Source organism: Cinclus cinclus, chromosome 8 (genome assembly GCF_963662255.1).
Source record: "Cinclus cinclus chromosome 8, bCinCin1.1, whole genome shotgun sequence".
NCBI lineage: Eukaryota > Metazoa > Chordata > Aves > Passeriformes > Cinclidae > Cinclus > Cinclus cinclus.
The window spans coordinates 5,112,417-5,139,444 of NC_085053.1; the positions used below are offsets into that span (position 1 = coordinate 5,112,417).

Here is a 27,028-nt window from a genome sequence, read left to right on the forward strand (position 1 = left end):
GACCCACATCCCCAAATACTACATACACAGGCCTTTAAAATTGCTCCAGAGGAGGGGATTCCACCGCTGCCCTGGGAAGGTGTGCCACGGCTGGACAGCCCCTTCAGTAAAGGATTTTTTCCCAATATCGAATCTGAACCTTCCCTGATGCAATGTGAGCCCGTTTCCTCTCACCCTGTCCCTGTTCCCTGCGAGCAGAACCCGACTCCCCCCAGCTGTCCCCTCCTGTCAGGAGTTGTGCAGAGCCAGAAGGGCCCCCCTGAGCCTCCTTTTCTCCAGGCTGAGCCCTTCCTCGTGAGACCTGTGCGTACGAACGCTAGTTAAAAACCTGACGAAAAGCTGTTCTTTAACCCCACTTCACATGCAGTTTTAACCATACATGTCCCTTAGCAAGAGAGAAAAAAAAAAAACACACCAAAATAACCCAAACGAAAACAAAACAAACAAAAAAAAAAAACAAAACAAAACTCCAGGAGCCAAAGCGAGAGACAAACACCGATCAGGTTCCACTGCAGGTCCGTCCCCAGGCCCCTCCCGGCCCCACAGCCCCCAGGGCACGCTCAGAGAGCTTCTGGAAAACAACATCGCGTTCCGTGCCGTGCCCGCGCTGTCTCCCCTGAGACCGGGGACGGCGGCCGCTCCGCGGGCCCGCCGCCCGCACTCACCGCTGTCCACCTTGAAGCGCTCATGACGGGCCCGCAGCCCATCGATCTCGCCCTGCTGGTCGCCCAGGAAGCGTTCCAGCTTGCCCTGTACAGCACGGGGCAGCTTAGCGAGCTCGGCCCGCTCCAGGAGCTGCTGCAGCACAGCCGCCATCGCTCCGGCACAGCACGGCCCGCCGCCGGGCGCGCTTCCGCTTCCGGCACGGCCACGCCGTCCGCCATCATGGGTGTGGCGGCAGCACAGCGTCATCGCCACAGCCGCCACAGCCAGGCTAGGAGACCACACAGCCTCGTCGGCATGACGGACACGGAGCGGTCTGTGCTTCTAATATGTCCCGTGTGTTCGGGAGATGCCGGAGAACCGCCCCCCGCTTCCGCCACTCCCAGCATGGCAGGAATTCCCGCGCCCCCGCACACACTTTTCCCGCGCTCTGCTCGTCATTGCCTTGCGTCATCTCCCTGCGCCGTGGTGCTTACCGATGACGTAGCCTGGCCACCTCAGTGCTTAGCTGAGGCTCGGGCAGCTGCCGAAATTGGCGGTGTGAACGTGTGGATCCCGGGATGTGCAGGTTCTTAGTCCTGGCGGTCTGGAGGTACTGATCCCAGGGATGTGCAGGTGCTGAACCCGGGGATCTGGGAGTGCTGAGTCCGGCTTGTGGGGACCCGGCTGTGGGGGCATGAGTTGAATTGTGTGAGCACCTTCCCTGTGGAGGTTTAGGTTGCCCTTTGCTTCCTCACCCTGTGCTTTTGGGCTTCAGCTTTTTAATGCTTAATTCAATTTTGGAGAGCTTTCCAGACTTAAAGGGATTTTCAGACCAGCACTAAAGGAAGGGAGGGAGGGAAGTCTGTGGCAGCCCCATGTCCTGGATTCTGGAGGGGGATATCTGCAAAGGCATCTCATTATAACGTCGACAGATGCTGTGCTTTGAGTGCTCGGGAATTGGGATGGAAGTGGTGTAGGGCATGTTCAAATACACATTTAGCAAGTGTCTGGGTGAATGAAACAGCACATCCTTCAGAAGTATCATGCAGCAAGGTAAGGTTTCTTGAAGGCATTTCAAAATTCGAATTCTGGGTTCAGTGTTGGGCCCCTCATGATGAGAAAGACATGGGGGGGCTGGAGCATGTCCAAGGAGGGGAACAGAGCTGGGGAAGGGGCTGAGGGAGCTGGAGGGGTCAATCTGAAGAAAAGGAGGCTCAGGGGAGACCTGGTTCTGCACAACTCCCTGATAGGAGGGGGCAGCCAGGGGGATCAGGCTCTGATCCCAAGAACAGGGACAGGTAAGAGGGAACAGCCTCAAGCTGTGCCAGGAAGGTTCATGCTGGACATGGGGAAAGTTTCTTCACTGAAGGAGCTGTCCAGCTCTGGCACAGCTGCTCAGGTCAGAGATGGAGTCCCCATCCCTGTAGAGGTTTAAAAGCCACGTGATGTAGCATTTGGTGACATGGGCCAGTGGTGGGTTTGAGGGAATGGTTGGACTCAATGACCTTGCAGAGATTTTTCAATCAAACAGTTTTAAAGGATCTTTATGCGAGACTTGTTCTGTACCCATTGCAGTGTACATACCTTCTTTCACTTTATGCATTGTGGGTTTTGTAGGTTGGAACTACAGCACCTCACTTAAACCTGGAGCCATGGGTAGAACTTACCTTGTTGAGGAAGGTATTGGGCAGTACCTGACAGAGCTCAGCACAAAGGTGAAGCCATATGTTACTGGCCTGTTGATAGGGCAGGTAAGTGTGGAATTGTCCTTCCATTCATTCCTGTGGATTGGGAAAACCCCTGTTCACTAGTCTCAAGGTGTCTTTGCCTCTGTTGATGTTTTGGCAAGTGTTCCCCACAACGGGACTATGTAATTCGGGCTGTGCGAACCCCTCCCAAGGAGCAGCAGCAGGAGGAGAGTGTGGGCCCTCCCAAGCTGGCATCCCTGGATGAGGAGTGGATCACCACACACGCCAGTCAGGTGAGAACTCACCCTGGGAGGTGACAAAGGGGTCGTTGGAATAGGAGGGAAAAAAGATGGACACAAAAGATCTCAGCACTTGTGTCATCTTAAGCCCCTTTCTTAAAGTGATACAGCCTTCCTAACCACGCTGGGCAGAGATGTTTTAAACCAGAAGTACCCTTATAGTTTGCAGGTTTTTTGATGAAAGGACACTTGAAGTTACTGAAGGGAGAACACTTGCAGGATGCGTTCCTGCATGGAGAGGGAAAACCAGTCTCCCTTAGTTCACTTCTGCTCTTGGTGCAGACTTGTCTCACCAGTGGTTTTTGATATCTCGAGTTACATGTTCTCTAGATTGCCAATCCTATTAATAAATGTTCATTTTCAAGGTGTCCAGAATGCTCCCTGGAGGGTTGCTGGTTCTTGGTGTGTTTATGATTGCAACTCCAGAGCTGGCAAAAGATGGTCAGAATGCTTTGCGCAAGGTAAGCGGAGTTCCTGCTCGAAGGACACCAGCACCTTTAGCTGTGTGTGTGAGCAATTTTCTGTTACTGACTTGACTAAATTACAGTTCTTTTGTTGTGTTATTTCACAAGTGTTGTGCTTTGATGTGTGGGTTTGAGACTGGACCCTCAGAAATCCCTGTCCTGTGGGACACTATTTGTTAACCTCCTGTTTGTTACTGCAATAGTAAATCTGAATTTCTATTTACTGTGTTCATCTGTATTTACTCAGAATGTGGCTTCTGAATTCTGGCTTAGAGAAAACATCCTCAAGGTTTATATTAAGATATATCCTTGTGACACGTGTGCTAGTGATGTTAACATGTTAGCTTTCCTTGTCTGAATGAATCACTGCGTTTAGAGGTGTTTACAGTAGTGAAAAATCGATAATTCTGGTTCCTTTAAGAGAAAGATCTTGTCTAGAATGTGTGCACTTGATTTAGGGGTGTGGAATTAAATTGTAAACATACTCAGAACTATGTGATAGACTAAAAATGCATTTTTGATACAGTATTAGGGTATCTACTTCCATATTTGATTTCTTTTCTGGAACTGTATGTTCATTTTATCATTTTTCTAACATAATCATGGTGAGTGTTTTAACCATGAGCAGGTTTGTCAGTCTGAGATCCAAGAGTCAGTTTTGGCAGTTCAGTGTAATTGCATCTCAGTTGTGCCTAATAAAACTGGTAGCTGCCTAAAAGGTCAGCTGTGTCCAGATGATCAGTGATTGCTGAATTAAAAATTGGGGGGGATTTGTTTTTATCATTAGTAGCTATTTTGAACAGCCTTCCTGACCTAGCTGATAAGTACAAACTGTAACATGTCTGTAAGGGCAGAAGCATACAGGCTGGACACGTGAATGTGTATACTTGCTTTGGTTTATAAGGGAGCTAAATTAAGAGTTCACAAGCCTCTTTCAGTTTGGGGGAAAGTGCTTCTGAATCCCTGCAGAATGTTCTTTTAACATGACATTTTGGTGACATGTAAGCTGTGTTTCCTGCTTATGCATAATTTGATATTGCTTGGACTTACTTAAAATTTTAGTACAAGACTGTTTTCCAGGAATTACAGTGTATATTTCTTCAATATATTTTTGGTCTTCAGCTAATATTCTCAGTGGAAAAGTCCTTGAGTAAAAGAAGGCTCTGGAAACCTGATGAGGAGGAGGTCTCAGACAGAGCAGCACTTCAAATCTGTTCTGCTACAAAAAAGTATCCTTTATGAGCAAGGTTTATGGATTGAGGCTTCTACCCCAACCTCTTTTATCCAGTTACTGCTGAATAAATAAGAATTAGGGGTGAGGAGGCTGTGTAAGTTTAGCTAGACATGTATAAGTTGAAATAATGAAGGTTTCTGATTAGCCATGGTTAAGACTATTGACCCTCTTGTCCTTGCAAAATTTCCACCTTTTCTTATGGGGTCTGTGTGTGTGATAGCATCAAGTTACACCTTTCCCAGTCAGTCTCGACTTTCATAAACTGAAAAACACTACCTAAATTACTCTTTGGCATCTGAATTTGCAGTTGCCAGTGGTGCTTGCATGGAACCCCACAGCAGGCCTGTGGGATCAATACTAGAGCCGCAGCAGAATGCAGGAGCTGTTGTGTCTTGGTTTGAAAGATGGGTGTCTGCTAGAGAAGTCAGGAGCCTCCCTTGGAATGGAGAATGTAAACACCCTCCCTTTGAATTATTGGCATTTTGAAATTAAGGAACTCTCAGGCAAAGATACAAGGAAAGGAATACCAGTACTTTACTAGTATGTATAACAAGGCAAACAAACCACAGCAATGGCATTAAGAACAAACAGAAGCTGGGACCCCGTGACAGCCTTCTCAGCCAAGATGGGAAAGGAGGGAGGGGGAGGCTTTGCTCCACAAACCCTGGGACAGTCGATCCCAGTGCCCCAGCAGGAGCCCGAGGAGCACTGAGCTGAGACAGCAGGAACGAGCCAAAGAACCCGGGCTGGTGGACGAGGTGTATCAGAAGCTCGGCGGCTGTAGCTGGAACTGCGGGAAGTGCCAGCAGTTCGGGAGGTGCGGGGCTGCAGCGCGGAGAAACCCGGAGCAGCGGCGGGGACGGGCAGCGGCAGCCCCGTCCGAGCAGGGCAGGGAGAGGCAGGCTCGGGATTCCCGGGAACACCAGCGCATGGGGATAGTCCCTCTGCTAGTGAGGCAGGTGATCATCAGGTCTCGCTTCAGTGGCTGCTCTCACCAGCAGAGGCTCACCCCACGGAAGGAGGAGGAGGAGGAGAAGCAGCAGCAGCAGCCCCGGTTTATGGGAATTCCTTTCCCCAAGCAGCAGCAGCTCCCCAGCGTTTCCTCTGAAGCCGCAGAGCCAGCAAGCCCGCAGCTGTCCCCTGCCCTCCTTTCACCTGGGCCCAGCCAACCCTTCCTTTTCTCAATACCCATAAGTACCAGCAGTCAGCATTTCCCAGCAACTCGTGGGAAAAATTTTATAGGCAAGAAGGAACAAAAGAAAAGAAACCTAACCCCCAATATGTTGGTAACACCAGGAGAGAAAGCAAGGATTTTTCTGTAAGAGGAGAGGGAGATGAGGACAAATTACAAATTGGTGTCTTGGTGCTTCTCCTGTCAGTACATATTGATCTTAATTTGTTTGTAAGAGCTGGGCACAGCATCACTGTGGTAGTTGGAGATTATGGGCGAATGTTTTCCCATTTTTTACACTGATGAAAGGTGAGGACTTGCTCCAGAGCATAAATTAGCTCGATAAGGAAGTTTAGTAGAGGACTAAGTTAACTGTGAATTGTTCTTAGTTGTTCCCTTGCTTTTCACTGGATCTTTTTCTTTAAGTAGCACAGAGTAGTTTGCCGAACCTATGATGTGCAGGACCCAAAGGTAAGCTCTTCCTGCTGTGTCACATGCAGCTTTTAATGCATGGCAAATAATGCTAAAACCCAAAAAAATCCTCAGTATAGTGCTTCGGATAGATGCTTTATGGCTTTTCATAGATGCTTTATGGCTTTTCTTTTCTGCTCTCAGAGCTCAGCTAAACCAGCAGACTGGAAATACCAGAGTGCTCTGACTGCTTCCTGGGTAGCTTTGAGCTGCACTGTAAATGTGAACATCCACATTCCACTTCTTGCTACTTCCCCCAACCATGACCTGGAGAAGAATACCAAGGTAACTCACTGCCTGCACCAGTAACCACACTCATTTTTCTGATGAAAATTAAATGAGAGAGAAAGAGTTGAACAGTGCAGGAGAGGAGTAGGACTAATCAGTTGAGAGTATTTAGCAATTTTTCCTCTTTTAAGTGTAACTCTTCTGCTGTGCTCAGTGAGAAGTTTCCTTTGTTCAAATGTACATAGTAATTGTCATGAGTATCCCAGGTAACATCTCTGGTGCTTCACCTGGTGAAAGGTTCCACCCAATTCGTGCAGGGCTATGAGGTGCTTTTGCTGTGAGTTGACTTTTAGTGAACTGCAACCTTCTCTACAACCCCCAAATCCCTGGGGTTGCACTTCAATATTTTGCAGTGCTTGTTCTTTAATTTCTTCTGAGGTTTACCTTTGGAAAAACATAGGTTTTTCAGAGACTTTGAAACCCTCTGAGTAACTGTTAAAACATACACTTCTATAAATTTCAGCATGGTACTGTCCAGCCCTTCAGTGAAATTCTTTCCTTTTTCTTGTGATGTTTTGTTTTGTTTTGTTTTCACTTACTTTAAAGAATGGGTTAAACCGATGGTCAAAACAGATCGAAGACAGTGTTTTTCTGATCAATGGCCAAATTAAAGATGAGGATACAGATCTGCTGGAAGGACAGGTGAGTACCAAACAAGGAGGACTTGAGCTGTAATGGATGTATGGTTGGAGCCTCTGTGTGATAAAGCATTGACTGAGACATCTCCTGTGCAGTATTTGTTGATCTAATTGTCTGTTCCAGTAACCAATACACAGAACTGCTCCTGTTCTCAGCTCCATTCCTGCACATTGCCTCTTCCTCCTCGAGCAGTGTGAATGCAGTAATAATGTGTGAAGTGACTGAAATGTTCCTATTAAAGAGCAGGGAGTTCGGTGTGAATGTGGGTGATGACATTTCAAAGACCTACATCTGTCACCTCGTTAGCTGATGCATTCATCTCTCCTTTTAGTTTTGTAGTTCTATTGTGGTTGGTTTCTAAGTGCTATTTTTCTCTCTCGAAGGCTATAAACTAGGGAACATGCTATGCCATAGTGAGAGGAGACTGCTTCAGGGACTTTTTTTTCCTGTTTCATGACACCAAGAATTTTTTTCCCCCTCAGAAAAAGTTCAGAGGAACTACTCAGCCCAGCACTCAGTTTTCTGATATCAAGGTTCTGACACAGCTGGTAAGTTTTTAGTGGTTTGCAAATTATCAGCTTACCTTTAAATTATAAAGTAAAGCAAAAAAATAAAATAAGAAGGTTCTGAATTACTGTCTAGAAATCTTGTTCACTTTTTCATAAGACTTTTTTTCTGACCTGGGTATTAAATGTGAAACTGATTGTCAACAGATCTCCTTATTTTGTGCTTTTAGAAATTCTTGTGGTGTGATAAACATGTTGTCCATGAATTGCATAGTATAACTGAAAGACTAGAAAACAGGTTATGGAAAAGATGTCCTGTGTTTTATTCCTGTGGTAGTAGGATACTTGTATGAACCCGTGTACATTGATTTCAAGTGACTTTGCATCTGAAGTTCGTAGTCACCCCCACATTCCATTCCATAGCTTGCCCTGGCTAGCTTGGACATTCACTTGGATGCTTTTGTCAGAAGCTCAGCTGCCAGCTCTGGATTAAGGTACAGATCCCGTGAGCTGAATCATCATCTGGAACTGCTGGATCTCTGTCAGGAGTTTCTTCCCTATGAGAGTTGTGAAGAACTGTGTATCTGGTGCCCCAGTGTAGGTCCTGAAGTCCAAATGTGTCCAGGCATTGTTTCATAGCCTTCTGCATTTTGTCAGGTGGTTCTTGGATTCTCGAAAGTTACGTTCAGCAAAACTAGAAGTGTTTCCAATGCCATTTTAAAGACTCCATGAGTATCTCAGCTTCTTTTGTTGCTACTGTCTATTGTATTAAACTTAGTGGCTTCAGGGAGAGGAAAACTTTTTTTTTTGGCAGGAATGGTTTTTGTAGTTGGTGTGGAAGTCGTGCATCCCAGTGTTTCCAGATGTTGTCCTGGAATGCTTCATGCTCACGCTCGTTGTGGTGATTAGGGAGAGCATTTCTAGGCAACAGTTTGATGCAGCTCTCAGTGTGACCATGTGTATAGTTTGGTACTGAGTGATGGAATGACTCTCAGCACACCCTGGGTTACACTGATTATGGCAAACATGAAAACTTCATTGTTTAAAGTCTGAAAAAGATTTGTAGTTGCAATACTGTTATTTGCCACGAGCCTGGAAAGTTTTAAAATCTCATAGACACAAGTGTTTGAAACACCAGGAGAGAGAAACACATTTTCCATAGTAGGAAAGAGATTTCCAGTCTTACCTAATCAAATAAATAACTAAAAGAAAATACGTGATGAGGGAAACAGGTTGTGTGTGAACACCTCCTCTCGGTTTGCTGGTTCTGGTTTTAGTGACTGCTGCAAGTGCCTGTGCCTGGCATAAAAGTGGATGTGTTTGTTCTTCAGTGCCAGGGCACGAGCGCCAGGTCCACGGCAACAGTGCAAGTGTGCAGTGGCTCCATAAACCTCCGGGGAGCTGTGAAATGCAGGGCCTACATCCACAGCAACAAGCCCAAGGTTAAAGAAGCCATTCAGGTACTGAGCAGGGTCTTAGTCCATCAAAAACAATCTTCTGAAATACGTGGGACTTGGCATACTGGGTTTTCTTTGCCAGAATGGTTTAAACTGGGGTCACAAATGTTGGAAGTGGGATTATTTTAGAAACCATCCATGTGGGGTTAGTTAGTTTTTCTCTTCTAGAGGATATGTGTGCTGTGGGTAAGGTTGGGCTCTGGGGAGTATTTACACAAATTGTTCAAGGGATTAGGCTTTGAAGAATTCTCTTTAAAAAAAGTTGCAGACTACATATTATTATATACATAATACGTATAATATAAATATGCTATTTTATTTGTAGAGATGAAGTTCAGATCTGCTTGCTCAGTAATTTATTTTTTTCCCTCACTGAGTCAATGCCTCGTGATTATTTTTGTTTACTGATAAATATCTAGAGGTTTTCAGTTCTTATCTTAACAATCCTCAGACTTTCCTCAGCTTTTCATTTATGTTTTGTGGTTTTCGCTCTTGATACCAATTCTTTTGGTGTTAGCTTCTCTTTATTAATTAATTATTATTTATTAGTTTGAAAATTCACACTGGTTTTATTTTTCTGGGGAAAAAAACTATTCTTTCATCGTGGATTTAATGTATGGGGCTTCTTTGATTATTTCTTCCTGGTTAAAAGCTTTGCAAATAGCTTTGATATTCCTGATGGTTTTACTGTGTCCTTGCAGGCTTTGAAAAGAGACATAATAAATACGTTGAGTGATCGGTGTGAAATACTGTTTGAAGATCTGATTTTAAATGAAGGACCTCAGAAAAAAAGTAAGAAATAAACAAAAAACCCCAACCAAACAACAAAAAAACCCACAACCCACCAGCTTTTATTTGCAGTGAATTTTGTTTGTTGTAGAAAATTTTGTTATAGTGAAGTTTCAGTATGGTTAGAGCAGAATAAAAAGTAAAAGGTATAATTGCTACTTGTCAGCCTTGACTTTTTCTTAATTCTGAAATTTTTTTGGTTAAGTTTGTGTCCTTTGGCATCGCAGCTTTTGTACCATGTTTGTGTTCAGTTCCTGTGACCACAAAATGCAATCCCAGCTTCTTCCTGACTCATTGGAAATGTTGTGATTTTTAAAACTTCTGTAGTTGAAACTCTTGTCTCTGAAGTTCCAACTGTACCTTGAACACTTTAAATTTTTGTTTCTATTTTCATTCTTTAAATCCATGTATGCTGTTCCTATTAATATTGAAGTGTATTAAAACTTGATAGATACCAGATCTCTGAGCTCATGCCGGGACTCTTTACACTCCTTTAAGTCAGTGCAGTGGTGTCCTTGTCTTGTTGTTGTGTTTACACCAAAGAAGAGTTAATTGACAAATCAATGGGAGTATCTTGGGCAGAGAGAGCCTTTTCCATTGCCCGTAGTTCTCAGTGAACTCTCTAGGTGGCACCCGAGCTTTGTGGCTCTGAGTGTGGCAGCTCTGCAATCCTTTGTGCTGGTGAAATCCTGCTCCTTTGGGAGCTCTTACCTGCAGGTTCTCCCAGATCCGTCCTGCAAGTCATTCCAAACAGGACAAAAGCTCTGCTTTGCGTTTATGGTCTGTTTTGGAGCTGCCCTGGGTATTTCTGGAGAGACTAATATTGTAAGAACATAAATCCATATAATAGCAGCCAACTAAACCAGGTATGCCTGAGAGCAGGGTTTCTACACAGAGACCTTGAGGTCTTCTTTTGCAATGACTTTATCTTATGCTCAGAGATTATGGAGGAATCTTATCATAATTGTCAAGGCTTTTATTGGGATGGTATTTCTGCCTCTTTTCCTTTTAGATTCTGGGAGGGAATATCATGTCTTGCCTCAGAGACTGTTTGTTCCAGTTCCTGGATCTATTGTGATGCTCTGTGATTATAAGTTTGGTGATGAGGCTGCTGGAGAAATCCAGGAACGTTTTGTGGAGATGTTGGATCAGCCTGTGCAAGCTGAAGATATGCACATAGCTGAGGACATTAGCACAGGTAAATATCTGAGAACCAGGGCAAGCTGGGTCAGGGGCTAGGAAAATGCTGGCTAATGACATAGACCAGTTTTATCCAGATATGAATATGCCTAAAGTCAACTTACTTCATATGCAACTCTAAGGATTTATAACAATTCATTACAGCTTAAATACATTGTGGAAAATGGCATTGTGTTTCTTGAAACAGGCTTCTCTTTTTCCCCTCAAATATTTTGTTTTTTCAGTGTGGCCATGGCTGCAGCCCGGGGGCTGCTGTAGAAACATGAAGAGTTGGTTAACTGAGGTTTGCATGTGCCACTCTGCTCATGAATTAGAGGGGATCCTTTATTGACAAATAAACTCTTAAAAAACACCCTCTAGGGCTTTATTTTTTTATATGAATATTTATATTTACACTTTCAGTAGTTAATCTTTTTAGTGCTAAGTAGTTTCGAGACAAGTTAGAATAAGTTGAGTGATTTAGTCAAATCTACTGTTTTTTCACTATGGAATTAACACACTTTAAAAATTCTTCAAGCAAAACATTAATATAGTCTAATCTGTCTTTCAGGAAGTTTTCATGCTAAACCTGATGTTTTAAAAAACACCAAATCCCTTTCTTTATTTTGAGTGTTTTAATTTATGTACCAAATGCAGTACCCAAACCTGAAGATTTGTGGTTCACCCAGAATGGAAACAAAATTGAGAGCACTTTTCATTTTTTACTGAATGTCTTACAAGTTTATTGTCTGATTATGAGACTGCTATATTTCCTTTAATACAGATATTTTGCCATAATCCAGTTACTGGATTCTTCTTTCCCTTGCAATGTTGATTTCAATGCAGAATTCAAATATGATATTGAAATGCACCTAAAACATTTCCTGTGGCCTTTTGGAAGGAATTTTACTCCCCTTTCCCCACCCCCTCCCCCCCCCCCCCCCCCCCCATCAACATGGGTATGAGCTGCAGGTTCCAGTTTTAGAATTTAAATAAGTAAAAAATCCAACACTAATTCTCACATAAGAACTATGAACACTTTTTGATGTTGGTATTTAGGGACAAAAATTGGGCAATATAACCAAAGTGCAGGGTGAACTGAGAGTATTGATATTCTCTTTGACTTACATGTTAACTTGGAGGGAGTTACAAGTTGGAGTTGCCTAATTTCAGAGCTAACCATAAATTCTTGTCTTTCTAAATGAATCAGCTCCCCTTAGGCTTTAATTAGACCTGTTAGCTGTGAACTGACTCATCCTTTTGAGGAGTAAGAGGTGTACAGGAACCTCAAGGAAAACAGGAAAGCCAATAAAAATCTCTGGCATTATTAGAGTAACTTTAATACTCTTGAAACTAATTACTACTGAGCTTTAAGGAATCAGTGTAGCTTAGAAAAGCAAATGAGTATTGTTGTAGCAGTGGAGAGAGGTGTGGGAGGAGAGAGGTGATGATTCAGTTCAGCTTTATTGCTAATGTAAGGCTGCATGAGCTGCAGGTAGGAAGGAAACACCTTTCTACTCACAGCAGGGCATCCCAATGATTAAAGCCAACAATAGGTGTGAAGTGATGGCCACAAAAGGAGCCTGGGTGTCCTTGTAGTCTGCTGCTTATAGAGCTAACTGGGGGGGATTTATATTCCTTTTTTTTTTAAAGAAAAGCAAATTAAAATAGGTGTGTATTTTCTTTTAAAAAAACGCCAAACCCACAAATTAAAATAAGTGCATAGAAGAAGAGAGGAAAAAAACATGCAAGGGGATTTTGGGAAAGCCTGGCCTTGTCCTGGTGACCACCATAAAGTTTGTTCATGGAATGGACTCTGTTAATAGCAGTGATATCAGTGATGCTGTCAGCACAGCACTGTTCATTCTGATAATTAATGTTGAGGCATCAGTCGCTTGTGGTTTATTAAAAGTTATTTATACACTTTTATTAGACAGGAAGGTAATTTTAGAAAGAGTCCTGTTAAATGCATACAAAGTATTCTGCATTCTGAAAGCAAACCCCCATTAATGATAGGATTTGATTTTTATTGTTTTGGTATGAAATGTCTAAGTATTGCTGTGAACATGTTTTTTGTGCTGTAATGAGAGTTTGTTGTTTCTCTTGTGCAAAGACTTTTCCAGTACATTATTTTGACTTGTGAAGCATCTGTTGTTTCTCAAAGCTTAGCTCTAACTTTGTTAATAATAGTCAATATTTAGTAATTGGTTTGTGTGGAATTTTGTCATCAGCCTTTCTGTTTGTGTCACAGTTCCTGTGGTCTGAGGCACCTATCTCGAATTAACTGGAAATGCTGTTCATACTGAGGTTCTTGGGAAACTGATAAAAATAATTTTTTGCTGATAAAAGTAATTCTCTAAAATTCAAGAACACAAGAAGCATTTGAAATAATTTGGGGGTTTGTTGCACTTTAAAATTCACACTTTAGAAAAAGAGGATCTAATCAGTATAGGCAAAAGATTTATTTTTTAAGCAGCTTTTAGTCAAAACATGAATTTTTGAGGTCAGCTTTGTGTGTTTACTGAACTTGGGCTCTCCTGCTGTCTCCTGTAGTTTGTCTCTTGACTCCTACAGTTCTTCAGTGGGGACACCACTGGGTCATGCTTTAAAATTGGTATGTGGAAAACAGAAAGTAAACCCCGAGGTATTTATAAATGAAAGCCTTAAATAGCTCTAACACTGTAATTTCAAGGTATTTAGTGCTCTAATACAGGCCACTGAAAGCTCTGCATTTCTGATTGGCTTTACTATATCCCTGCTCCTCGTTGGTGCAGGGGATGGGCTGTTAAATACCCTGAGTGGATAGACAGAAATAAGACTTCAGCAGTGGTAATCACTTCCCCATCTTGGTTAGGAGACTGAAGAATTAAGGATTCATCTAAGTGGTGCTAGAAAACATCTGCTATGAAAACCCTTTTGTGTGATTTTGCTGCCCCACGTGCAAATCTTCCAGAATGTGACAGCATAAAAATCTGTGGTAACTAAATAGCTCAAGGGTGGTTCTTTTTGCTTTTTCCCTTTGTCTTTTTTTTTTTTCCCCTCTGAGCAGGTGAGGAATGTACAGCTGCTGTGATGTGCAGCTTCCAAAGGTCCCCTCAGCAAAGGGAGATGCAAAGAAACCTCAAGTTAGAGGGCACAGGCAGTCCTACCTGCTCATCACATATACAGCAGAAAGGAGCTTGCTGGAGCTAGACTTCAGAGGTGGCCAAAGAAATGCAGTCATATTTTCCCTAAGTGGGATGTTTTACAGAATTCAAAACTCTGTGCTAGTTAAGATACTTACTGAAAAGCCTGTATTGCAACAATTAATAATGCCTTTACTCTAGGTGAAGATTTCTGCTCAAATTTTAGGCAGCTGAGGGCGTGTTTTCCTTGGCACAAAGAAAATAATGATCTAGCCATGGCCTCATTGAGGACCAGTGGGATTCATGATCATGAAATGATCAAATATAATTTCTCTTCAAAAAACATACTTTGCTCTGAAATATTGTTATCTTGATTTTACATATATTTGCTGCTTGCAGAGAGATCTCCAAACAATCAATATCTGTATATCTTTATGTATCTCATTGTCCTGTTGAGTTTCATATCAGACAGTTAGTGATCTTTCTGCTGCTGTACATCCTGTACCAATGTGGTGGGTTTAGGGATAAAAAACCTAAAGACAGGCTTTAGAAGCCTAGTTTGGGTGTTTTTGTGTAAGAGGTCTTGTGCAAGTTTGACTTAAGGAGATTTTGAAGACAATTATGTCCATGACTAAACAGAAACAACCTTTCCATCACATCTAGATTATCCATTTCCACCATAACTAATGACAGAGAAAGTACTTCATGAATCATTTGCATATGAATCACACAGAGGATGTGCCTTATTACTCAAGCATGTAATTTGTGACTTATTGCTGATGGACAACCCCTCTGTGGAAATGGAAATCGGTTTTTATTCAGATCAGTGCCCCATGGCCTTCTAAACCCCAATATCTGGTACTGCTGGGGGTTTCTTTGTCTCCTGAACAGTCTGTTAGGCTTGTTCTTTTATCTGAGCCTGCCTGTCCCATTCTTCCCAGACACTTCCAGCTCTCACTGCCATGACTAACACTTTTTCTTACCCTTTGCTTGTACAGAAGGTGCCTGTGGTCGTAGATTCTGAATTTTAATCCAAATTTTTGGCAAGTCTTAGCAAATTCCTGGAAATGGGAATGCTGCAAATTGAAGGCCTTTGGCCCACCACCATCATCAAGCAGCCTTGTCACTCAGGGGTGTATGGTGTGTTCCATGCTGGCTCTGTGTGGTTCAGACAAGTTGGGCTGAAGGACTGGAGATTAATCCCCTTCTTTCCTGCCCCTCTAACAAGCTGGATATAGCCAAGGGATTAGGGAGATCTTTGCAAAGGAAATAGATACAGGTTTGAGTCCTATCTGCCTGGAAATAGACTCAAGCTCTCTCACATCCTGGCTGGGCAGACTAAGGATTTTGTAATTATTCTAAAGATGAATGAGTCCTCCATGCTTGCTGTGAAAGGGTATTTTTAGGGGATCTTCAAAAAGAAACTTCTGTGGTTGGAAAAATGCATCTTTGTGTGTTGGGTAGGGAAATGCTGCTGGGCTCATCCTCTCATGGCAGTGGGATTTGCATGTACCCTGAACTTGGGACAGATGACTCTGAAGGGAACCTTTGATCTTGGAAGGTGCTTGATGGTACATTTTTGGTGATTCTCTCTCGAGTAGTCAAATTCTCCCAGGCTATGCAAGGAAGGTTGGGAATGTTACCTCTGGAAGCAGGGTTTGGAAAATGAGTTTTGGAAGAGGAACTCCTCCTGAAATGTGTTTTGTCTCTTTAGTTTTACCCTTTCATCCATACAGCGTAGTTCAGCAATGTGCTATTGCTTTTGTACACTTGTACTGCAATAAACTGTTATTTTTCTACCATAAATACACTTTATAAAGTCGATGTGAAGTTCTTGTCCTTTTGCATTAATTCACTATAAAACACAACTGTTAATTTTTCTTGTCTTCCCTTGATTTCCATGCAGTTGATGTTTGCCCAGTGACTGACAGCCCAAGTGACACACAACAGGCACAGCTGACAAAAGCAAAGTTGCTGTTGAAACTCCAACAAAATATGGGTATGTTCCTTCCCAGATTTTTGCTATGGCACTCCAGAACCTGCAGTGGGCCCTTTCAGGACTGTTAGCTCCCACAGCATCCTAATTCTCAGCTCAGGAATTCAGGGAACACCAGCCACAGAACTCCTTTGCATTGCAGCTTCTCCATGGTGCTGCCTTGTCCAGCTCTGTCTGCACTTAATGCAGCCCTCTTTGTTCTGGGTTTCCTTGTATCAAAATAGTTACACTTTAGCCAACAAAGCAGTTACTTCTGGTTTCTATTAATTATTATAAATATAATATAGTAACTGGAAGATTAAATAGGAGCGGTAAATACGTGTTTGCTTTGAATGTAGAAATGTTTTCCCTTACATCATCACTGAGGTGTTCCGGGGTTTTCTGTGTGTTTCCTCAGCTGCATCAGTAATGAGAATGCTGATAAAAGTAGTTTTTGGGATAGCTCTTTTTGTTTCTCCTTGTGCTCATTCCCCCTGACCCACCCTTCCCTCCCTACCTGCTACTGCCTGTGCAGCCCTTCCCTCACTGCCTGTTCCCTCTGGATTTAGGGCTGGTTGTGCAGCCCTTCCCTCACTGCCTGTTCCCTCTGGATTTAGGGCTGGTTGTGCAGCCCTTCCCTCACTGCCTGTTCCCTCTGGATTTAGGGCTGGTTGTGCAGCCCTTCCCTCACTGCCTCTTCCCTCTGGATTTAGGGCTGGTTGTGCAGCCCTTCCCTCACTGCCTGTTCCCTCTGGATTTAGGGCTGGTTGTGCAGCCCTTCCCTCACTGCCTGTTCCCTCTGGATTTAGGGCTGGTTGTGCAGCCCTTCCCTCACTGCCTGTTCCCTCTGGATTTAGGGCTGGTCATGGCAGCTGCTGTCGCAGTCCTGGCATCGATTTTCTCCTTCAACTACTTCAGTGATTGATCTCCAGTGATGAAACTCCAGACACCACAGCTCCTGGGAGGTGTTGGCTGTTCACAAGATGGAACTAGCTGTGGTTAATATATTAGTAATTAAGAACTGTTGCCTAAATCTCACCAGGTAAATGTGCAATGTAAACTGTAATGGTAGATTCAGTTCCTTGTTCCATCATACATTTCCTAGATCAAGCAGAAGTATGCACTTAGAGAATCCAAGTAGAGGGTGAATCAGGTTTACAAAAAACTAACCCTGTTGCTCTGTATAAATGAAAAATGATAGTATTTTCTGGGGAGGTCCCTTAAATAAATATAGAACCTTCATTTTCTTCCTCCTAGCTCCTTTAATGCAAAATGCTCCTGGTATTGGGAAAACCTGCATAAAGACCTTGTATGACAATTCCTGCTTTAAGGGTTCCTTAGCTAAGAGAAATCTTATTTTATTGCAATTAATTGGGGGAAAATTAGTTTTAGTGAAGCCAGCATTTCACCATATGCATTGTTTTAGATAATACTGGCTAACTAGCATAAAATGCATACAGATGGTTTCTAAAAGTTTCAAGACTAGATCAAGGCAGCCTGTAAATAGCTTGGTTCAAGACTGGGGAACTCAGAAATCAATGAAATGCATGGCATTGCTGAGCTGTGTGTATGCTGCTGCCTTTGAATCAGTGCCTCCTGATGAGGATTTTCTGTCCAGCTCCAATGCAGTAATTGTTATCTTGGAATTTTAACTATTTCAGCAACAGTTACACCTAGGCAAGCCTTGTGGGTTATCTTGTAGATACTAGCAAGTTATCAAAATTATTGCTAATCAGGATTTTTAGATTATAAACAAAGAGCTTTCCATTGTGAAAGATTCTCCTGGGGATGTTGGCCAGTTTAATTTTTACTTGACATGAGAAAGGTGGAAGGAGGAAATGAATTCTGGTAAGGCTAATAAAGATAATTTGTATATGAAATGTGATGCTTACTTGGACCTGAACTACAACAGAAAAAACAATAAAAGCATTTTAATACCAATGCAAATTTCTTTTTTGTTTGAAGGCAGTAGAATACAAAGAAAAAATAAATCCTTTGGTTCTAAAGCATAATCAAGTATGTACTGGAATATCTTTATTAAAGGCAACTCTGAGAAAGGTGTCTTGACTACTGCTGCCTCACCTGTGTATTCTGTTTTTGCATGTTTGGGAAAAAAGAGCTGCTTTTAGTATTTTAAGTATATTTTGAAAGACAGTGTTGATCTTCTGTGCTCAGCATTGCTCAGGTGGGGCCTCCTGGAGGAAAGTGGTGGGTGTTGTAGTGGAGGCACTGGGTTCAGCTGCTGTGGGTTTTAAAATTGCTTTTTTTTCTATGCCAGTGAGTAGAATCAATAGGCAGGAATCAGAAGGTAGGATGACATCCAAGGGAGGCTGAGGGTTATCCAGAAAATGAGAGTAATTCTGTAACATGCTTCAGAATATGGTTGGTTTGCAAATTGTTCTGCTGCAGTCTCTGTTAGAAGGAGGAACAGGGATGTGATTAGTAGAAAGGTGCTGTCTTTTGGCTCTCTCTCATTTTTTGAGAATAGGGTGTGCTTTTGGAGGTAAAATGCAAAATGCTTATTCTTCAGGTGTCTGTAACAAAAAACTCAGCCACAGAAGTAAAGTACAGCATCTCTGACACCAGAGAAGAAAATTGTCATGAAACACTCTTCCTACAGTTCTTATTTAGTACTTGTGGTGTCAAAAATAGAGCTTGTTGGGAGGTATTATTCCAGGGATCCCCTTGCAAAGAACTCTTCCTCTTTTTTCTTCCTCTCTGCAAGTTTATTCAGTGCTTAGTAAATGATCCTTTTCTTTGTGGTGATGGTCAAATTAATACTTCTATTTAGAACTAAGTAGGTATCAGGGATCTAATTTTCCAATTTGGGTTTGGAAGAAGGCAAAGAAAGAAGTTGCTTTCAGGTATAATATAGGAGAGAGTTGAAGTAGCATCTGTGCAATAAGAAATTAATCAACCCTGTCAAAGAAAAAATGAGTAATTTGACTTGTACCTAGAGATTGAGCCTTCCAGTCATCATGACATGAGGAAATATAGTGGATGTAGAAGAAAGCAGGTTCTCACTTGTCTAAGAGTTACAGAACTAACCAAGAGGGGATTTCCTTGTCCCATCCTTGTACCATTTTGTACCACTGATAGCATAAGAAAATGAGGGCTAAAATGTGTGTGTAAGAGAAAAGGAAAACAACCTTTTCAAGACCTGTTTCCTGACTACTGCATAACTCTAGCTCAGGTTTCTTTGTAGGTTTATCCTTTTCCTACCTGTGTAATACTCCAAAGCTTTCAGTCTGAGAAAACTCCACTGTGGCTGATGCTGAGCTTTGTTAGCTCATGTCCATGATTGCAGATAGATATTTATTTTAATATGTAAGAGTGCAGAGGAATGGTTTGGACTTCTACATCTGAAAATCAGGTTTTTCTTAAGTTCTAAAATTGAGAATTCTTCCAGTTCTAAAATTTATGATATGAAATAGTTTTACAGAATCATTATTTTCTGTGCCATGGGGTCTTAAAAGTTTTAAAAGCCTCAGTGGTCTTGGTCACTGAGGTTTATAATTCCTCACATCTGAGGGCAGCATTTGGTGTGTAAAGTTGTGACAGGTTGTGATAGTTTGACCCCAGCTGGCAACGAAGCACCAGACAGGGCTTGTTCACTTCTCTGGGGCAAGGGGCAGGAGGGTTGGAACAAAGATTAAACTGTTGGGTTGCAATAAGAACAGTTTAATAATTGAAATAAAGTACAGTATAATAGTATTAGTAAGAATAATAATGAAAAGGGAGATAACAAAGAGAGAGGGGAGTACCAGCCATCCAGGTGAGTGATGACAGTGCAGTCCCTCACCACCCAGCCACTGATGCCCAGCCTGTCCCCCAGCAGCCCTCAGCCCCTCCTGGCCAGCTGCCCCTGCTCACACACTGGGTATGACATCCCATGGTGTGGGATATCCCTCTGGCCCAGGGGGTTCTGCTTTCCTGGCCATGCTCCATCCCAGCTTCTGGTGCAGCTCCTCGCTGGCAGAGCCTGGGACACTGCAGAGTCCTTGTCTTGGGGAAAGCTCTGCTCAGCAGCAGCTGAAGCATCAATGTTTTATCAAAATGATTCTGTACTGAATCCAAAACACAGCCCTGTCGTCTGCTGGGAGGAAAAATAACTGTCCCAGCTGATAGCAGGACACTAGCATCTACCAGAGGCTTTGCTCTCAGTCTGAGTAGCAGTGACACCAGTGATAATTTGTTCCCTCCTCTGCTCCATCAGAATGTTTGGGGATTCAGGGTCTCTGTGACTTTGAATCAAAAGGAAGAGCAACCACAGCCCAGGGTAGTAGGAAGGCTGTTCCCATGTGCTTACTGAGGCATTTACTCTTTGCTACTCAAAACCCTTCATACAGTAATAAATGTTCGAGTCAAATCTTGCTTTTTGTCTTTAAGGTTGGGTTTTTTCCTGTAGAAACTGATAACTGCTGTGATCAGAATTCTATTTGCAACTTCTTTAGTCATAAGCTTCTGTTGAGGCTTGGTGCCACATGTGTTTGTTCTTTGGCTTTGTTTTTTTTCTAATTACAGGTTGAAGAAAATCCTGCTTAAGCATGTTTAATCTGTCTCTTAAATTGAAGTTTCAACTTACTTCTTAGAGTAGCTACAGGTGCAGATTCTGTGGTGTTGCTATTGGGGTTTTGTGCTTTCAGCCTTGTTCTCAAAAAAATGAAGCTTATGTGATGAAGCTGCTAATGCAGCCTAATAGCTTTTAAAACAAGTTGGATAAAGAGGGAAAGTTCTCACAGAAGTTAACTTCCTGCAACTTACATGGGGATTTTTTTGGTGTGCAGAGGATAAAAATTTTTCATGTCAAAACATGTCATTAAAATGCAAGAGAAATATTATCCTGCTACTCAGGTAACTGAGTTACTTTTGTGATGGACAAAAGATAAGAGTCAGTATTTTCTACCTAAACTCCTATAAGATCATTGGATTTTTATGCTGTTTGGTGTATCTGCAAATGGTAGATCTGCAAATATTCTGAAGAGAGACAAATGTTAGGATGAAGGTGACTACCTGAGGGGTGAAGTTCATGCTTCAGTAAGAGGAGAGAGGACTGCTCCAAGGGAAAAGCTTTATTCCCCCTGAACTTCCATCAGAAAGACTTGGGACAATCTCTCACTCAGCAATTTACGACATGGAAATCATGACGTTTTGGGAACCTACTGTTTGAAGTCTTGGTGTAATAAAGTCATGAATTGTTTTACAGGTTAGAGAAGATTGTAAGAGAGATAAGGAACTTCATTTGTACTGCTTAGTGTACATGACGTGAGGTTTCTGGACCTCTGTTAAAATAGTCATTCATGGCAAAATAATGATAAAAGTAGTGATTCAGTAGCATTTTGTTAGTTACTAAAAAAGAATTAAAAAAAAGTTTTTTAACATTTTGTTCATCTCAAATATTATCAGATAACCTGTACTCTTAAGAATTTTAGTAAGATACAGATACTTCCATCCCCAGTCAAATCCAGCCTTTAGCTTTGCCAGTGTGCAGAAGTCACTGAAGTGCTTCTAATGTTTTGTATTAGAGAGGAATGTTTATAGTGAGTTTACCCCATGTCTTCTTCTCAGTCAGACTGTTAAACTGAGAACTGTAGTTCTCAGCAGCTTCCCTTTAACAAAACTTAGAACTTTGACTTCAGTAAATATCTAGTGAGCACTTACTAATATTTCACAAGTTTTTAAGGATAAGGTTATGTACTACCAATATATTTCACGCTTCCAATGGCAGGTTTTGAGCGCTGATAAGCTTTATTCAGGGTTATTACATAAGCATAACATACTTTTCCAGGAACTCGCAGGCATTTTAAATGCTGCTGCTCAGCATAGGGAGCACTGTTGAACTGAAATTAGCTGATGCCATGTCTGTGTCAGCTCTTTGGATGAAAAACTTACGGAAGCACTGATCTAACTTCTCGCTTTGCATCAGTATTGAGTATTAAATGTGGAATAAAACAATGCCCTAGATACTTGAGCCATTTAGGAATGCAAAGACTTTGGGCTATTTGTCTGCCCTTAAAATTCCTTGTTCTTGCCAAATTGGTAGAAGTAAATCAGGAGCCAGGACTTGCTGTAACTCCAGAGCATGGAGATGGCTTTTTGTGTGCTCAGAGGGATGGGCTAATCCTGTTCCCACTGAGATGAAGGACTTGTGCTTTGTGGAGACAGGCATGGGCCCTCAATTTTTAATTTGTTTTTCCTATATTTCTTAAATATCACTGCTGTTCTTCCTATTACTCATGGCTGGCATAGAAATATATACAAGACTGCCAGCTGTATGTGTTGTAAGTAAAATTCACATGCTAACAGTTAAACAATTTTTATATCTTCATTTTTTAGAAGTAAGTCAGCAAAGACAGCCTTCTCTAAGTGGGATGGGTGTTACTGACATTCATTTACAGCTGAATGAAGAGGAAAAGGAGGCAGTGAGGGCTCTGACTCTAGTTATTCAACATCTGGCTCATCCGTGCCATTTCCCAGTGTCGGAAGCTCCCTCTCAGGTAGCAGCCCATACTCATTGAGGAAAGCCTCCACATCTACAGCAAAAAACTCCTCATTGAACTGTTCAGAAACGCTAATGAAATTGCTCAGGAGCTCCCCCGCCTTGTAGACCAGTAGGGAGGGGAGCACCTTGCTGGAGAAGCGATCCCCGGCCCCCGTGCTGGAGGCCTTGATCTTGCAGAACTTGACCGTGGGGTACTCGGCTGCCAGGCAGGTCAGGCTGCTGTTGAGGGCCTCGCAGCCCTTGACGCCGTCCTCATAAATGTGCACGATGACCGTGGTGGTTTTGTGCTCTTTCTCCACGGCCTCCAGGAACTGTTCCCCGTTCTGCAGCTCGCACAGGAAGCCAAACTTGGGCCCAAAGCTGAGTCGCTGGTGCATGTCCTGCATGCAGCGCTTGCGGTACTGCTGTAGGCAGCTTTCGTCCTCCTGCGCGGCATGAATCAACTCGTACTCCTGCATGCTCATCTGTGGATATCCAGAGAGGGAGGTTAGTGACTGGGAACCCCTTGGAGCTGGATTGGGGACAGACTCACCTGTTGTCTGGAGAGCACCAAAAGCTGAGCCAGAGGAACCATCGCTCCTTACAGTGGCTCTGGGAGGTCTTGTTGAGAGACAGGTGAAGATCCTGTCTCAACATTTGCCTGTCAACATGATGATACTGAAGGCAGTGGCCACATTTGGCAAAAAGTTACAGATCTCTCAGAGTTGATGGAAATTTTGTCAGTAGTGGGGCAGGTTTAATTCCTGTGTTATTGGGGATTTGGTTCCCCCCGTCTCAGAATTAGTAGATGGTGATGAGTGATGTTCGGGCTCAGAGCTCTATCCTGACTAATAGGTTTTTAAACCTAAAAATTTTCCATTGCATTAACGAAGGATAGAGCATTGTGGCAGGGAAGGGAGGAAGAAAGGTCAAGCTGTGCTGTGATAGATGTGAAATATGCTGCTGGTTTTACTGAAGTTACCCTTTGCTTGAGAGAGGACTGGATGAAGAGAATCACAGAGCTGCTAATTAAGGTAGGAAATGTCCTCTATGATAATCAACTCTAACCATTAACCCAGCACTGCCAAATCTACCCCTAACCTGTGTCACTGAGCACCAAATTCCTGGGTTTTTTGGATCCTTTCAGGAATGGTGAGGCCATCAATGCATGGGCAGCCAATGTTTGACCACCCTTATGGGGAAGAAATTTTCCTGACACCCAATCTAAGCCTCCCCTGAAACAATTTGTGGCCATCTCCTCTCATCCTGTCTCTCGTTCCCTGGGAGCAAAGCCCAGCCCCTGGCTGTCCCCTCCTGTCAGGAGTTGTGCAGAGCCAGAAGATTCCCCCTGAGCCTCCTTTTCTCCAGGCTGAGCCTCCCCGGCTCCTTCAGCCACTCCTGGTGTTCCAGCCCCCTCCCCAGCTCCATTGTTTTGCATATGTGTTCTGCCTTCATTGTGAAAGTTACACAGAAATTGAGTGGAAAATCCAAGATTTTCTACCTTTAAAGAGGCATGTTTTATATGGAGCCAAAGTTAATTCCTTTTTCCTCTCTTACCTTACGGCAGAATCTCTCTCTGGTGTCTTTATCATCTCTGCTGAAAGATCTGTGTGGTGAAGACATTTGTCTAAGCATTTCTTTCTTACTCAGGGGTAAGGAATCTCCATCTTCGCTCTCTAATTTGAACTTCCTCCAGTCATTGATCACACCTTTGGGCCCTAAGAGAGATTAAGTTGGTTGAGAAAGTGGCTGAAATGAGAGGTTTCCTGAGAAATTTATGTTCTTTGCTGGTTTGTCATTCTGTGCCTGAGTTTATCTGTCCTTGCCCTTTCCAAAGAACTCTAGGAGTGCTGAGAACCAGAGCTTTTAGATCAATGTATCCCAGAAAGAAAGATAGAAAGAGGGTTTTTTCTCACCTGGATAACTTTGGTGATCTGGTTCCCATCAGGATACTTTGGAAGAATTTTAGTGAACTACATGAGCAGTTAATATGGATGAGGATGTTGAAACATGATAAAACTGCCATGTTGGCCAAAGATGGTATTTTGTAGACAAATATTTGATTTTTTTAATAAACAGGGTATTTAAATATTAATTTAAATATTTGCTAAAATTTAAATATTAAATGAACATAAGGACTCAGAGTAAAACTAAGAATGCAGGACATTTGAGATTATTTTTAAAAACCCCAAACAATACCTGTTGCACTGGAAGAGTAACCCATAAGGTAAATGATTATTCTGATTGTAATGCAGATCTTGGTCTTTGGAGCTGCTTGATTAAACTGCTTAAGTTTTGAAATTGGGGAAAAAAATGGTTAAAAAATTCCAGTGCTGTTTTTCAAAATTCAAACATTTAATCTTCATCTCAGATTATAAAGCAAAACCAAAGAATATTTCAGTGTTTTCAGAGGTGAAGTTTCCTATGGAAAATTTAGAAAAGGCCAGGTAAGCAGCTCTCATTTTGACAAGGAAGATGTGATGAAAGTGAGATGAGGTATATATATATCTATATGTATGTATGTATATATGTATGTATGTATATAGGTATGTATGTATTTTTCATAGAATGGTTTGGGTTGGAAGGAACCTTAAAGCTCATCTCATTTCACCCCTTGCCATGGGCAGGGACACCTTCCACTAGCTCTGTTGCTCAGACCCACATCCAACCTGTGTATATATCATAACCTTGGCCTGCATCAGCCAGGGTGGTTGGGAAAGCACCCCAGAGTTATTGCAAGAACTGCATTCATCATAGCTCCAAGGAAAGGAAGCCTCAGAGCAGAGGGAGGGAATGATTGGCATCTTGTTACCTGGCAGTGGGGTGGAGGAGCTGTAGAGCTGAACACAATGTCAGTACTTATAAAAATCCTGGTGATTGAGCATTGGATTAAAAGGAATTATCATTTTGAGGGAGACCTCTTTTAAAGCTTATAAATGCTGTGCTGTGTTTGCCACAAGGGGCATTTTTAGCACAGACTGTTCCTTCTGTAAGAAGAAAAAAATAATTTTGCCTTTTTAGTGAAATGTTATCACCTAATTCTAACGTGGGTGTGTGGGTTTTGTTGCTCTTTTGTTGTCTTCTCTCTTCCCCTGGAGAGCAAAGTGAAGCAATAAACCACAGCAGTGAGGTAATAAACCATCAGGAGCTGTGTTGGGCCATGGCTCTTGGTGGCTTTGTCAAGTGTCCCCTGCATTTGCCCTTTGCTTCAAGTTTGAGGAGCAACACAATGTTTGGTGTTACCTGCCCTCCATGGGGGCTGTCACTTGCCCCAGAATACCTTCTCACTGTCTTTGGAACCTGTGTTTTTGTGCAAGAGGTTTGGGCGCTGGAACAACAGGAATTCTGGTCTTCCCTAGTGAACACTGACAGTTAACTTAGTTTTGGGAAGAAAACCCAGTTAGTTTCCTTGCCTGTGTGTGTTGCTTGTCCTTCAAAGTCTTCTTCCAAGCTGGTGTTGGCATTTTCTTCCATTTCAGTGGCTGGAGTAGGAGATGCTGCAAGTCACAAAGGGAGAACAGTTAATAACAGGATAGTAAAGACATAAACTTGCAGTGACCACAGCACAGTGTGTAATTTCCTGTAGCTGGTGAGTATCAGTGAGGATCAAAATACTCATGGTAATTATGGAGCTTGTCATTGACCCACAGAAAGCAATTGGGATATATGTCAGTCTTCTTAAAAATGTGTCTGGCCAGATTCTCAGGTGAGGGTTCCTTTATTATGCTGTTCCTTCCCAGTCACTGGAGATTATCAGGGACATGGTCACATGATCATGGGAAATAATGGGTGTAAAACTTCCTGCCATGGAACTGTGTACTGAGTGTTTTCTTACTTTTTATTATTTTAATTTTTTTTTAAATTTTTATATCTGTCTTGGAACTGGGACCCTATTAGTTTTGCAAATGCTGTAAGTATTTCTTTATAAGGGTTGCCCAAATTGCTCATTTCACATACAGAAAATGGAGCCAAATATTTGAACCTGTTGTGCAAGAGACCTCTGAACATCCTAGAGCTGGTTGGGCCATGTTTGTTGCAAAACAGCAAACTGATAGTGGTTATAAATCAAAATCACCTTCTTGTTCTGCCCTTTCCATAAACCAGGCGACCCAGAGCTAGATGACACTCTCAGGGCACTGTGATTCACTAACGCCCTTTTTGTCTCTTATAAAATTTTTGATGGAGAAACACATTTATTCTGGGTGTTCCTATGGAGGATATGATCCCAGATCAGTGATGCCACAGCACTACAGAGCAGCAAGAAGTCTTAAGACAGGTGATTTGAGTGTTCTCATTAAGTCTAGACTAGTTTCAGCTGTTCAGGTGCTAAGTTAAGCTTTGTTTGACTTCACAGTAGCAAAGATGTTCTCATGTCATGACTGCCTTATTTAAGGGCTGCTCGGCTGTTAGACTGGAATGACAAATAGTGATGTGTGTGCCTCCGTTTTTCCATAGCGCCATCAAGGGATAATGAGGAATAACGGCTGGGCATGACACAAGGTATCTGATTCTTGATGTATTTGGATTAAAGCTGTTTAACAAATGTGCTAAGAAGTTGTTCCATGCATGTACCCATGACAATTAGTCAAAACTTGTGGGAAACATTACCAGTAAGTT

The 27,028-nt window shown here is 42.5% G+C and overlaps 3 protein-coding genes across 8 annotated transcripts in view; 1 reads left to right on the top strand and 2 right to left on the bottom strand.

The window, feature by feature from the left end:
* The window catches only part of TPR (translocated promoter region, nuclear basket protein), a 33,536-nt gene extending 32,535 nt beyond the window's left edge, over nucleotides 1-1,001 (bottom strand). For 3 of the 4 annotated variants that reach the window (XM_062497888.1, XM_062497887.1, XM_062497885.1), the window contains exon 1: nucleotides 666-1,000. In XM_062497888.1, coding sequence (XP_062353872.1) covers nucleotides 666-912 — 247 coding nt within the window. In that variant the 5' untranslated portion in view covers nucleotides 913-1,000. Of the gene's footprint in view, nucleotides 1-665 lie in introns of all 4 variants that reach the window. The other variant, XM_062497886.1, reaches the window with a different exon arrangement.
* A 139-nt stretch (nucleotides 1,002-1,140) lies between these two features.
* Nucleotides 1,141-17,860, top strand: ODR4 (odr-4 GPCR localization factor homolog). Of its 3 annotated transcripts, none has more exons than XM_062497090.1 (14): nucleotides 1,141-1,278; nucleotides 2,263-2,396; nucleotides 2,495-2,626; nucleotides 2,998-3,093; nucleotides 4,219-4,325; nucleotides 5,936-5,972; nucleotides 6,117-6,257; nucleotides 6,807-6,902; nucleotides 7,382-7,447; nucleotides 8,737-8,865; nucleotides 9,564-9,654; nucleotides 10,664-10,849; nucleotides 15,862-15,954; nucleotides 16,788-17,860. In XM_062497090.1, exons 2-14 carry the CDS (start codon nucleotides 2,298-2,300, stop codon nucleotides 16,853-16,855), a joined length of 1,341 nt encoding a protein of 446 aa, XP_062353074.1. In that variant the 5' UTR covers nucleotides 1,141-1,278; nucleotides 2,263-2,297; the 3' UTR covers nucleotides 16,856-17,860. The 3 variants fall into 3 exon arrangements, with proteins under 3 accessions (XP_062353074.1, XP_062353075.1, XP_062353073.1); XM_062497091.1 differs by having other exon boundaries at nucleotides 1,233-1,255; XM_062497089.1 differs by lacking the exon at nucleotides 1,141-1,278 and adding an exon at nucleotides 1,679-1,698.
* Nucleotides 17,861-22,371: 4,511 nt separating this feature from the next.
* On the bottom strand, nucleotides 22,372-25,900 carry PDC (phosducin). The gene is made up of 3 exons (XM_062497594.1): nucleotides 25,825-25,900; nucleotides 23,969-24,129; nucleotides 22,372-22,896 (listed from the first exon to the last, which is right to left on the bottom strand). Exons 1-3 carry the CDS (start codon nucleotides 25,883-25,885, stop codon nucleotides 22,372-22,374), a joined length of 747 nt encoding a protein of 248 aa, XP_062353578.1. The 5' UTR covers nucleotides 25,886-25,900.
* Between the last annotated feature and the right edge of the window lie 1,128 nt (nucleotides 25,901-27,028).

Bases quoted from the DNA above. Each gene is read 5' to 3' on its own strand.
- ODR4 (XM_062497089.1), top strand. The intron at 2,397-2,494 runs GTAAGTGTGGAA...TGTTTTGGCAAG, and splicing joins CTGGCCTGTTGATAGGGCAG to TGTTCCCCACAACGGGACTA. The intron at 10,850-15,861 runs GTAAATATCTGA...ATTTCCATGCAG, and splicing joins AGCTGAGGACATTAGCACAG to TTGATGTTTGCCCAGTGACT.
- PDC (XM_062497594.1), bottom strand. From the start codon at position 25,885: ATGGAAGAAAATGCCAACACCAGCTTGGAAGAAGACTTTGAAGGACAA. The intron at 24,130-25,824 runs GCAAGGAAACTA...AATCTCTCTTAG, and splicing joins AGGACAAGCAACACACACAG to GGCCCAAAGGTGTGATCAAT. The intron at 22,897-23,968 runs GTAAGAGAGGAA...GGATATCCACAG, and splicing joins GAGAGAGATTCTGCCGTAAG to ATGAGCATGCAGGAGTACGA.